This window comes from Ascaphus truei, chromosome 1 (assembly GCF_040206685.1).
Source record: "Ascaphus truei isolate aAscTru1 chromosome 1, aAscTru1.hap1, whole genome shotgun sequence".
NCBI lineage: Eukaryota > Metazoa > Chordata > Amphibia > Anura > Ascaphidae > Ascaphus > Ascaphus truei.
This window is the reverse complement of record NC_134483.1, coordinates 329,396,379-329,409,921: the sequence shown is the minus strand read 5'-3', so window position 1 is coordinate 329,409,921 and position 13,543 is coordinate 329,396,379. Positions and strand designations below refer to the sequence as shown.

Here is a 13,543-nt window from a genome sequence, read left to right as displayed (position 1 = left end):
CTCTAAGCCTAGTTTCCCCTGTATTGTGTATAATCAGCTTGGAGTGTTATCAAGGTCACAATATTCATTACAATGCTAACCTGTATGGTAATGCTGATGTTGTGAACCTCAGATTGGCTGTTTCCATCTGTCACATAGAAGCTAAAAAAGTCTCCGCTGGGCTCTATACTTTCATGGACACTCTGCACATAGTAGATTCTGTTTTCCACAATGTCCTGAATGAAGAACGATGTATCTGAGCCCATCTGACTTCCAGGTGAAGTCCGTCCTCCTGCAGAAGGTGTAAAAAAGTAATCTTATATTTACTGAACTACAAAAGAAATAAATGGTCAACTCTAGTTTATTTTGAGCTTTATGGAGCATTTACTGTATGATTGCTTCTTTTCTACTGTGCCGACAACTTAACAGGGGTTTATGTAACAACGAAAAATATGTTTGTGTGATTCAAGGCCTCGTAATTCCTTTGTATCGGCCCCTGTCACATGGGATACAATATTTCTATATGTTCTTATTATTAAAACAATCAAACTGCTGCCTGTAAGTGTGACAGTGAGGAGGTAACCAGGCTCACTAATAAAGGTTAAGCCCGTTTGGTTACCTCTGATCCATGTTTTGGGGTTCAGGAGTGTCAGCTCTTGAGCCCAGTGATTGTATTTGCATTGTGAATAATTATGCGGCAATAAAGAATTTCTGTGTTTTTACCTTTCCGGGAGTGCCAGTAAGCAGAGATTACTAGGCTATGAGTTTCAAGGGGGGGGGGGGTTTACAGAGAAAGTGTTGTTAGAATGTGCCTAGCTAGTCGGGGTCCAGAGTTGCTGGATACCCCAAAAAAATTGATCCGGTAATCAGGTTGGATTCCCGGATACATATAGACACATTGCTCCAGCAAACTCTCCCCTTGAAAACGCTTGCACGACTCACCGTTAGGATTCCCTGCTTCATCACAGACCAGAAAGGTAAATGGGGCATAGGGATGTGAGGTGTCCCTGGAACGGTCAAGGGGTCCCTAGGTTAAGGAGGGTTGCCCAGTAAATGCCCAGGTCACCCAGAAGCCCGTATAAGGGTTCTGGGGGTGCTCTAACCATAGATAAGGCTGTGAGGAGTTTTAAAGGCTAATTCTAGTTATAGTGTGTGGGGAATATGGCTGGTAAGAAATAAAGTGCAACTTCTTATTCTATTCCCCATAATCAGAAGACTTAGGAAAGTATAACATGTATAATTTATTAAACAGTGTGTTTAAAATACATATATGCTTGTGCACGGTATAATGAACTAGGTCTTTCCGGACCGGCATTCTGAGTGAGTCACTGGGCAACCAGCTTGGTGCCAATGTGTCTACCCAGACATCAGACATGAAAGCCACAGAGGATGCCAGAGGTGTGAAGAACATTTGGGCTGTAGGTTTAGGCTTGAGTACCCACGTCCTGGGATGAATGGAAGTCCTCAGGATTACCATTTGCCTTCCCAGACTAAACCAACGGGTGGCTTCTGAATACCAAGTAGCAGAGGTAGCAGGCTTGCGCATGCCCTTGGCTGATTCAGCAGATCCGCATGCCCGGCTTCAGAAGACTGGCATCGCTCTGATTGTCTGGTAGGAAATTTCCCACGCTCGGATTGGCTGTAGTATTTCATGAATGAACTCTGAAATACTATAAGAATCACTCAGCCAATCCAGTGATGAGATTCTATACACCAGAAAATCAGCAGCAAATTTGAATTTACCAAAAGATGCTCTCGGAGAAATAGTAGTGAGTCAGCTTTCAAGCCTAATTTAGCTTCATGACGTTTGGAGCTGACTCCCGGTTAAGGGATTTCAGCACCTCCGGAGGAAAGAGAGCGGTGGCGTCAGGAACTTCATGACGATTTGAGTTCCAGGACATTTCGGACTGAGTCCCGGTCAACTAAAGACTTTGGTTTTTGCGTTCATTTCAACTAGGAACGTCTAGTTTTGTAGCCAAGACCCCCAGTAAGTGTGTTTTCTCATGTATTTGGTGTTCCGCTGTGTGTTTGCCTATTTTAAGTGAATAAACCGCAATTTATTTCATCAACTCGTTTTGCTCAGTGTTATGATCCCGGTATAAAGGTGTAAATGCCTGGTCTCCCGTGACAGTCAGCTTTGGTATACTTTGTGCATTCTTTCATTATCAACCATTCAACCATTTTGACCTGGTTGGGATGTAGGCATTGTGAGGCTATACAGAAAGTGGAATCAAACACCTTCTATAAAGCTGATTTATGTATACACAAGGTTTAACTTGCGCTGGTGGCTAATATTTATGCTGCAGAATGCTGCCTATGTAGTTCTCCTGCATGAAACCCGTTCACTTTGTCTCAGTTCATTGTAAAAGGCAGCACATATCACAAGGAATTCTGATCCTTGCCTGGAGCTACAGTACTCGGGAACAAAGCTTAGAAGAGATGTGTTATTTATTTCAAACTCCTGCAGCATCTACAAACATCTATCAACCTAACACCGTGCCTCCTCGTTGTGCAAAATAAAGTTCAGGATTGCCCGAGGGCACTGCACGGAGGAAGGAGGTAGTGTAGTGTTGGGTGAAACATGTGGACAGGTTTTTTTCAGCTAATAAAAATGTCCTGTTCAGTTTTTGCATATAATTGAAGGGAGAACAAAATGCAGAGTTCTTACCGGTTTTAATGTTTTCGAGGTAGCCAAACGTAGGCCCACTGATTATTTGAATGCTCAGTTGCCTCCCTGATGTAACAGAGTCTGTGGCTAATATGTGGCGTGAGGATAGTAGAAGTCTCCCGCCCTCTTCAACCTGCAAAAAAAAACAAAAAAAACTGGCATTTACGGTACATGCAAATTGCACGGAACATAAAATATATTTCTGCATAGAGAGCAACAAAGTGGCACATGTTAGAGAGGCAATTCAAGCCAGCACATTTTGGGAGGATTTTATATATATATATATATCTCCGGAGCGGAAACCCATTCATTTCACCTCCGAGGACCCCCTGCTTCCAGAGATATTTACCTCCGAATTAGGTGCCGGTGGCAGCTCTCCTCGGTTACCAGGGTTCAAGATATGTCCTCTGTTTAAAGATCTCGGGGTCTGTCGGCAAGTAGGAAGCCGTAACGTCATCGGTGCAGCTTCCTATTGGCCCATGTGACACAGGAGCTTCAAACTTTAAAGCCCTGCTTGCTCAACCAGAGCACTTACTTCGGAGGTAAGTATCTCCAGAAACATGGGGTTTCCAGAGCTGAAATGAATGGGGTTCCACTCCTGGGACCCCCTGATTCCCAACCTAGGTGTGATATACATTTTGTTTTTAAAGGCAACGGTGAGTTACATTTCAACTTACACTAAAACCTGAATGTGTTGTATTTTCCATGACATTTGTTGTTGGCGTTTTGGAGTCGTGCTTTCTGACCTAAATTTCCTTTAAACATTTCCTACCTGATACGATAAAAGCAGCGACTGATGCTGCATGGCTGCTCGCTTTCACATTATTGCAGCCACATTACGAGTTGCTAATTGGAACTTAATCTTTCACTGCTTAGCGCATATTAATATCCATGTATTCTATAATGAAGAGATCCCTTTATATTACTTTGACATACATTAAGTTGATGGATTTTCTTTCCAAGAGAAAGTAGAATGATGATAGCATTTGCAGCTGGTTATGATGGAGTTTCACCGATAAATAAGTAGCATTGGTTTGTATGATATACAACAGGGTTTCTCAAACCTTTATATAAAAAAATATAAAAACTTCAAAAACAAATTCGCCGGCATAGATTGCTCCTTTAAATAATGAGCCAGCTAGAAAAAAAATGGTGTTGTCTAACTGAGGGCTTTCACTTTATTGCAACTCCTTTAAATACTGGAAAGTGAAAGCGCCACTTCCAAATTTTCAATAATTGCATACATTTGATGGTATATGCATTAACTGCACTAACTTTCTCACCCAGTCACTTGTATTCCCATGCGGTACTTACAGATATCTGGTCTCCAGGCCTAATGACGGGGAACTGCTTGTCGGCGGCTGTGATGGTGATGGTGAACATTTGGTTGTCTAGCCGGTTGTTGTCAGCATTGTAGACAGTGAAGTGGAAGATATCTGTGACTGGCTGACTGTCCGTTTCAAAAATGGTAGAATACCTAAGTAGACAAAAAAGAAGCCCAGGGAATGGATGACACAAACAGGGTTATGTATTTATACCATGTATTTTTTTATATACCATAACATACCATGTACTTTTTATAACTCTGTGCCCAGGACATACTTGGAAACGAGAGGTAACTCAATGTATTACTTCCTGGTAAAACATTTTTATAAATATATGTATCAAAGTCTCCCGGTAGCAAAATTGAAGCAAAAATACAGAACCAGATTTGTCAAAGGAGAATAACTGCATTGCGTCCTATGGGATTTTTTTCCTTGGTTAATATGGCGCTACTTTTTTGTCCCTCTGTTTGCCCCAGTTATGCACCCAGCCCCAATAGCCTCCAAATGGTAATAATGGGGTTTCATCCTGAATGAAAGCCAGTCGTCCAGATTCTGAGATCACTTTTGAGATGTCTTCTTTTAGATATCCCTCTGTAGCCTCTTGTTATATGTCCAGACGAAATTCACCATTCCCTGCTGCAATTAGTTAATTGTACATTCCCTCCTGACATCAAAAAGATCCTTTAAGAGCAATTTAGGGATAAATGCCTTTTTATTTAATCTGTATCAATTTCATGATGGATTTGATGGTTCCCATGGTAACCTGAAATTTGGGAGTTATTTAACGTCCTTTAATTACTATCTCTTGTATGATCTCCACTGGACAGGACAGCTAAAGTACCCTACCCTTGTCCTTCATCGTCTCCAGCTTGAGGAGTGATTTTGATTAAATTTAACAATGTAACAGAGTGAAATGTTATCAACATGGAGAAACTGCATTGTGGGCTCCTAGAGAAAGACACGCTTTGCTTGACAGAGGCTAAAACAATAAAAAGCGGCAGTTTCCCCCATTTATGAGAGGAACTAGTGCAATGGTTTGCAACCTTTTATCACCTATGAAATCCACTAAAATGTATTTTGATCCTGTGACATTGTATATATATACACACACACACACACACACACACACACACACACACACACACACACACACACACACACACACACACACACACACACACACACACTGACATATTGTATATTGTACCCTTTACCTGTTTGTTCCCTTGCTGCAGTGGGAACACTGTATGCGAGGTGATAATGGTTGAAAGGCAGGATTGCAGACCTGTTTAAGACATGTGAATGTGCTCACAAGGGATATTCTCTATTGGCTATATGCTAACGGTGGAGGCTTTTTGTTGCCTTTTTCACCCACCATAACTTAAAAACACGTGTATGTCTGTAAATATAATATTTCTGTGGTACAGAATAACATATGTTTTCTAAGTAAGTAAAGGACTTTCTATATTCTATATGTTATGACTAAATTCACTTATTCAGGCTGCACTTAAAGGAATCCAGGTTTCTGTTAAACGAGGGGGGAGGTGCAATGCTTGGGAACATTGTGAGAGTGGGGATGGGCGGCACTCAGGTCTAGGAGGTTTTGGCTTAAAGAGTGGAGTTTTTGTTCATCCCAGACACTGAGGCGCCTATCTCTGCGGGAGATATCCGTCCGGTTGTTGGAACCGGTGCTGGGTATGAGTCCCGTAGGCGATGTTCCCATTGGCCACTTTGAAATCCCAGCTCTCTTTAAGCCCACCACTGTGAGCTGTACTAGATGCAGTCACCGCCCAAGCCCGGATTGGTCCATCACAGGTGAGCCCTTGTTGTGTTTGGTCGGCAGCACCCCAACATAGACAGAGGCCGAGGTCTTTGTAGGGTTCCACAGTCATTCATGGAGGTAGTGTGGTAGCTAAGCGGTGTACTCCGAGGCTGTGCTGGAGACACCCCAAAACAATGCTTGGTGCCGATCCAAGTGGGAAATTCAAACTTGCTATTCTCCGAATAGCATCCCAGAAGTCTTGAGGGACCAGACTCCTACTGAACGTGGAAGCTGCTCTGGGTAAGCCGTGTGAAATGGCGCCCAGCACCTAGCTAGCTATGATTCTCCCCGCAGCCCCTGTTTTTGGGAGTGTAAGCTCTTTTTTGCGTATTTGGCTGTGCCTCTGGACTCCGGTCCAAATAAACCTTCTTTATTGAACTACTTCGGTCTGTCTGGTTTATGCAATCCTGGTGAATTGTCCTGGTCTACCGTGACAATAACATTAAACTGTAACATTTTATAACTCTTTCAAATTATGAAATGATCAAATATGGCAACATAAAATAATTGGGTCTCTGAAGAATAAAATGTCAGACTGTGTAAACCTCAGAGTGGATCACATGCTGACAACCACAGTGCTCGAGTTTTCAACAAGAACCTGACATCAGGAGTGGTCTGACACTGACAATGGGAGAGGAGGAAAGGCCCCATTCAATATGCTGTTATGATGTCATCTCCGTGATGGAGAACAGCAGCTCCGTTTAAATGACTGGGATTAAAAATTTAAAGCAGGAGAAAAACATATTAACAGCATATTGACTAAGAAGAGAAAAAGAGGAAGACAGTGAAGCAAACGAAGCATGACTCAAAAAGTGTTTCAAAGGTAAAACTACACTTGTTTGCATCTACTTGTGCAGTAACCCTACATCATTATTTTAGGCAGCTGCTACCCATTTCTGTAACACTACGTATATGCTCAGCCAGCGGCCCGCGGGCCAAATCTGGTCCATCTGGTCCGCCTTGAGGTGGCCCTTGGACTCTGTCGCTGGTAGTTTCACAGCAGTTGCTTAAGCAGTGCAGTGTTGGACACTGAAACTCACTTGTAGAATAAAGGTCATATAAATGTATATGGTAGAAATGTTATATATGCTTGCAAAATGCTTAAATATCATTTTTTATGTATCACAAATTAAATGACAATAAGCTTGTAACCCTTCTGCTCCTAAATCTTTTCTGACCGGGACCACTTTGGAGAACCAGTTGAAGAGCCCTGCACTATACGTTTGCATTGCTCTTGAACAGTGAATACAGTAGGATAGGAGAGTGCCACATACTTCATTTTCTGGTTGTTGATATCTTCCATGGTGAAAAAAGAGAACTCTGACAGCTCCTCAGTGGCGAGTCCTGACTTGGCCTTGGTAAGAACGCCATACATAGGTAGGGAGACCAGCTGGATTCTGATTTTAGAATCAGCAGAGTTATTATCCTGCTCAAAAGAAAACAAAAATGTGCATTAGGTTTTGTTTACTTGGGTGTAGCCAGAAATGGTTATGAAATGCTAACAAGCTCTAATCTAAGAGAAGCACACACATTATTATGCTTTTACCCTTCTGTGCTACATTAGTATGTCAGGCAACAGATTCACAGAAATCACAGCCAAATCCAGGTCACATCCTGATTGATGATCTGTCTCATTCTAGCTCCGAGCTGCTCTATTCGTTTCCATCAGTCTTTTTTTTTTTTTTTACCCAATAACCCTAATATTAGACAGAATTTAAGACGGTTATAGACGAGGGACATGGCTAAAGAAAAAAATGAAATGTATTGAATTTAAGCACATAAGCCAAGTGCTGTGTGATACATAGTCCCATGGCAAATGTTAACAAACTTGAATTTGTCGTCCATCGACTATCATTTAATGTCATCGGTCTCAAAAACATATATCAGCTCCAGCTCTTCTTTAGACAGAAATTCATAAAGTTAAGTATCACAGGTCTATAAAACGTACACTACCTTCAGCTCCTCACAAGACAGGATACATATTGGCTTGATTCCCAGAACGTTAAAAAAAAAGCAGCAGCATTACACACCATCAAAAGCTGTGCACTTTACAATGTAAACAACAGAAGGAAGTGCAGTGTACACTTGTGTTGTTAGGTGAACCTTTCAAACATAGCTCTATTGGAGTTTTTATTTCAGCATTGCTGCTTTAAAGATGCAATCCTACCCAAAATCAACTTTCAGCTAAACACATCAAACACTGGCACATTATACATACTATAACGTAAAAATGGTTTAAAAAATAAATAACAAAATGAATATCAAATGATTTCAAAGAAAATGTAAATGTTAAGGATTGTCATAGAACCGGCTGATTTTATATGTGCCAAAGCGGGCTACAAGTCCATTTGTGGCCGAAATTACCTATTGACTTCAATAGTAAATTGTGTCCGAAAACAGCCCGCTTTGGCACATATAAAATCGGGCCCTATGTGGTTGACATTTGTTCTCCAAGAACTCCCTGCTTGTCTCATTCATGCTGTTATTGCTTCTCCCATGCAAGTGAGGGCAGTGACATCATCAGACAGGTATTAAAGCTTCTGCCATGCTTTTCTATTCCAGGCTGTAGGCATTTAAAGAAGTACTACAATCTTTTGTTAACAATATGGAATCTGTTTATAGTGTGCTCCTTGCCGGTGCAATGCTACTCTGTCCATTTAACATCTTAACATGGATCTGACTCAAATAGATACATAACTTGATAAATCTCTTTATACATGTGGCACATAACTTTCACCCAGTGTCTCTTGATCTAGCTAACTACTCCTCAAAAAGGAATAGTTATAGCCAACAGAGAAAAATATAACCAAAGTACTTTCAAAAGGTTGAGGCACGTTTTAAAACTCGCATGATGATAAATGCTTCTTGGGCCGTTTTCAATACAGAAAATAAATCTAAATGTTTTTTTGTGTTGTGTATCTCTCTATTCTGCTCGCCTGCAGTGCCCATTACCTAACTCGTTTTTTCCTACAGAATTGTTTTAGATTGTCTTCTTCTGTTTTGCTCAGAATCATGTTACTCTACTGGTAAGAGGACATGCAGCGCCTAAAATAAAGGATTATAATGCAAATACAGGCGGTCCTCGGTTATCCGCCAGAATCGAGCCCACAAACCGCCGTCGGTTAGTGGATCCCATGTTAATCCGCGGTGTGAGTGTCGGATAACCCATTCCGATGTCGGATAGCGAGGACCACCTGTATACAGTATTGTAGTTCTTTTTTTACAGGAACATGGGCAGACTAGGTGGGCCAAGTGGTTCTCATTTGCCGTTAAATTCTATGTTTCTGTGTTTCAGTTCCTCCACAATGTATTATTCAGAGCCTAGAATCGAATGATCTGAAACAGACATTAAAAAGGGAGAGTAGTGTCAAACGTACCATGTAAGCAAGATGTGACCTTGTTATGATAACAGAGCTCCTACTAGTCACAGTGATGGCCAACAAGGAGCCGGGAACAAGCCGCGGTCCGTTGTCGTTTGCGAGTGACACTACCACCCTCAGAAGGGTTGTGGTGGTGGTGATACCATCTGTTACTGCGATCTCCATGCTGTCCTCAGATGTGGTTGAGCCATCATGCAGATAATGTAACGCATTCCTGTTCACATCTTCATACGTGAATGTATCACCTTCCAAAACACACACGTCTTAGCAATGAATACAATGTCTCGTATCTAAAATAAACAGCAAGTCCCATCACTTCTGAAGAAGACAGTATATGCACAGACAGTATATGCACAGACAGTATATGCACAGACAGTATATGCACAGACAGTATATGCACAGACAGTATATGCACAGACAGTATATGCACAGACAGTATATGCACAGACAGTATATGCACAGACAGTATATGCACGGGTCCAGGTAGAAGGGCAGAGAAAGGTGTTCAAGGACTTTTCAACACTAAAGGAGTTTTTCAGCTACTATTTTATAGTAACTGAAAAACTCCTTAAAGTAACGATTTTTATATGCTACTGTACATATCTGAAATATCGTGAATGCTTTCACGCATAAAAATCCACCAGAACTCTTTTGCTTGACCTCTGTGTGATTTAATTTCTAATTAGTACAAATTATGGTGCAATTAAAAGCAAATAGCTTTTGAAAACTGTTTAAGAGCGTCCCTGTTTCAGGCCTCTATAAAAAGGGTGTTTTCCAAAAGACAAAGGATGATATGAGTCAAGTTCCCCCGAAAAAGCACATATGCAATGAACTTACAATTGTTGTACATGGAATAAACCTACCAAGTGCTGGCATTACCCTTGTTTGCCTACAGCACTACCACCATGAATAAACTGTCCCGATACTTGATGTATATGCATAGCCCAATAACCTCAATGGGCTTTCCAGTTTGTACAATTCTACCTGCATTCATGGGAGCCTGTATGCCAGCCTCAGACTTTATAAGGAGACCATGACGGGGTGTCTCAACCAGCTCGTAAAACAGATCTTCAGGAGATGTGTCTGTATCACTCACTGTCAGCTGTACTCCTGAGTAAAAAGTAACAGAGCAGGGAACATTAATAGGAGCCAATGAAATTCCCTTCATATACTATTTTACAACAAGCCCGAGCGAATAAATTGTGACTTAGAACAGAATACTTAAGGACTAAGCCCCTCACACATGACCTGCCAGCTATTTCCCTGCCTAGGGATTTAACCACTTCACTATTATATTAGTCAGTTGGGGTCTGGTGCTTATGTTATCTTACTCCTACGCAATAGATGATTATAATATGTTCTAAATGTAATTTTGAGGTTACGATTCTACACTTTATGCAAACACTTTGCTAAATGGTTGAGAGTCTAATTAATATGTGACAAATAATGTTATTTATGTTGGTAATGTCGCATTCATTCCTATCTTAAATGATATCACCAGACTTTACTGGAATCAATTATTCCACTAAAGGACTAGGTCTTAGGTATCCAGATTCTCCAGCTCGATCTCTCAGCAGTCTTTCCACCTTCCATTCGACACCATTTGCTAATGGCATTGATGGAAAACGTTTACTTTAAGTAAAGGTGGCTCAAAAGCAAATCCCGTCTCCTTACCGATGGGAGTCCTCCCTCCTTGAGTGACCTCAAGAAACGGAGCAGTGATCTGGAACACCGGAGGCTGATTCTCGGTGGATAGCAAATGTATTGTGAACGGCATTTCGGCTGTGGTGAATTCCCCGTCTGAAACTGAAAGGAAGGACACTGAACATCAACGGAGAAAACTAATGCATTGCACAACTCTCAGTGAAGTACTAACCAGCCAGCGCTTCCGGTAACTTGGAAAAGGACAAGAAGCAATTTACTGTATCCATAGAACCCAATTGTTAACTCTTCTGCTGCCAGAAGCACCAGAAACACTTTGCCCTGCAATATGTTACATGCCCCTCTTGTACTGAAAGGGTTAAACAATCAGTGTGTTTACAAAGGCTATTTGAGGAAACAAACTGCAGTTTGGAACAGAGGCAATAATGTGCTGTACATAATTATTGAAATCAAATAGGAGTAGCACTCTGGGTGTGTGGGTATCTTCCTTTGAGTTCAGCACCGGCAAGTATTACACATTCATATACATAGAGTGCCAGTGTTCTATTTTTGGAGCTGTACATAATTATCTCATAGTGCTATTCTGCCACCAATTGCACTTAACAACACTATACTGTACTCCAGCCATCTTAATTACAGTAATTAATAGATTGATTAAGGGCTCTTTAATGGAGCAATTCCTTCTGCTGGGTTTTTGTTCTTACCCTCTCACCCTTTTTAGAAAGGGATCTCCACAGCTGTTAATTTCAGCACCAGTGACCCGAGATACTTAGGCTTGGTCCCCGCTGGCTACTGCGGGGACAAGAGACGCCCCTCAATGGGTCCGGGCCCGCTGCGAGGATCGGCCGCCGTGCTGCGCGGTCAGTTTTTCCAGCAGAATGGAAAACTGAGATCAGAACAAGCAACGAAGCGCTAGGCCACACCCCCGGCAATTCAGCCAATGAGGGCGAACCTGCCAGGTGACAGCATGGCCGCGCCCCCCGTCACTCCCTCCGTCTTTCCCCCTGCAGACTAGGGAACTCGGCTGCACACGCCGCCAGCCTGGCAGGCGCGTGTGCAGGGCAGACAGCGGGGCCGTAGCCTTAGTAGTGAAGGTGCTGCCGGTAGCATCTCCTTGATTTAAATCTCCTGCGCTATGTGGGCAACTGAAAAACTGCAACATCATTTTTTGCGGCTTCCTATTGGCCCGCGTGACACAGGGATTTAAATACCAGAGAGCCACCAGTGGCACCCTTCCTGGGTAATTATCTCGGAAAGCAGGGCGTTCCCGGAGCTGGTTTATGGTTCAGCTCGGAGGGGGGGGGGGGGGGCTGCTTCCCACCTATGTGGCATGGGTTGCTCCTTTAAGGTTTTCTTTGCTCAAATTGGCCTGTAAAACATTACTTGACTATTTCTGGTGAAGGGGCTCTGTTTAACATGGATTGGTTCACATGGATGTAGATCTGTGATTTGTAACAAAGAGGTTCCCTTTCAAAAGGTTAACACGCCGCTCGCTCAAAGCAACATTTCATGTGCAGGATGCAGTGAGAAATTAACATGCTGCAATGTACAATCATAATGTGACTTCACATCACAAAGTTTATTAAGCTTCTTCTCTAAATAATACAAGTACAAGAAAATATTAGAGCTGCAGTTATCACCAAACAGTTAGAGCTACTGAACCCTACTGCAGTTTTGTAGTGTTTTATAATATATATAATAAATATTATAATAAAACCAATATTATGCCAAGATAGAAAACTGCTAGAGGATTTCAAAATGGTTGTAAAGCGGTAAGGAACGGCACAACTTTTGGTCAGCACTCTATTTAGACTGTGCAAGTAACACATTTTGGCCCAAATTGACTAAGTGGTGAAGCTCTGTATGATATCTGCCAGCGCAAGAAGACACCTTACGACCCATTCACTTGAATGGGCTATAAGGTACCTTTCAGCAAGGGAAGGTACCTTATGGAAGAGTGCAGCCTAGTAAATCTGTCCATGTTATGGGCTAACATTTTTGACTGGTGTAAATTGAAGGTATAAAGATGCCTGGAAAATTATCCCCACTTAAAAACCCAATTACATACAGTATAAAATCCTTCTTCTGGGAAATACTGTTGCTGAGAGCAGCAAGAGCAGGAAGCCGCCAGCAGATTTTGTGATGTTTCTAAAAAGTCTTCATTAACTTGCTACTTTTTATTGTGACCTGCAACTTCAAACATTACTCTAAAAGGAGCCAGTTGCATAGCAGAGTTGTATATCTGTTTTTAGTTTGGGTTATCCTTTTACATGTAGCACATGCAAAGATACGTTCCAACATGGTACACTACAGATGTAGCCTGACTAAACCTGCCTGGAACTGAGGGGTGGAAAAACAGCTTCACTTGGAACTTGGACAATACTGTCTATCACGAAATGTCATAAATCCTACAGAAATACAGTAGCACTTGATATTAATGTGAAATCTAATAAAAAAACAACTGGAATTAAATTCAGTTTGGGCCTGTAATCCACTGCTCCAACTCTCATATTATAATAATGTAGCTGAAGCTCTATTTTTCTACCATGCATATGTCAAGACAACATGTCAATTGGCCTCATGGACAAAGTCATGCTATCTTTGGGTGTTCCGCCATCTGAAATAGGAATTCAAATTAACTTGGATTTTTCCCCTCTCCGAAATCCATTTTGCAATTGCCAAGAGACTGCCGTAGTCCTTTCAGCTT

General features: G+C 41.8%; 1 protein-coding gene across 2 annotated transcripts in view; it reads right to left on the bottom strand.

Moving 5' to 3' along the window:
- Positions 1 to 13,543, bottom strand: part of FRAS1 (Fraser extracellular matrix complex subunit 1) — a 431,436-nt gene that overhangs the window by 85,379 nt on the left and 332,514 nt on the right. For both annotated transcript variants that reach the window (XM_075606876.1, XM_075606883.1), the window contains 7 exons: positions 10,849 to 10,980; positions 10,159 to 10,284; positions 9,172 to 9,419; positions 7,069 to 7,220; positions 3,962 to 4,124; positions 2,648 to 2,780; positions 81 to 271 (listed from right to left, as the gene is read on the bottom strand). In XM_075606876.1, the coding sequence (XP_075462991.1) occupies positions 81 to 271; positions 2,648 to 2,780; positions 3,962 to 4,124; positions 7,069 to 7,220; positions 9,172 to 9,419; positions 10,159 to 10,284; positions 10,849 to 10,980 (1,145 nt within the window). The remainder of the gene's footprint in view (positions 1 to 80; positions 272 to 2,647; positions 2,781 to 3,961; positions 4,125 to 7,068; positions 7,221 to 9,171; positions 9,420 to 10,158; positions 10,285 to 10,848; positions 10,981 to 13,543) is intronic.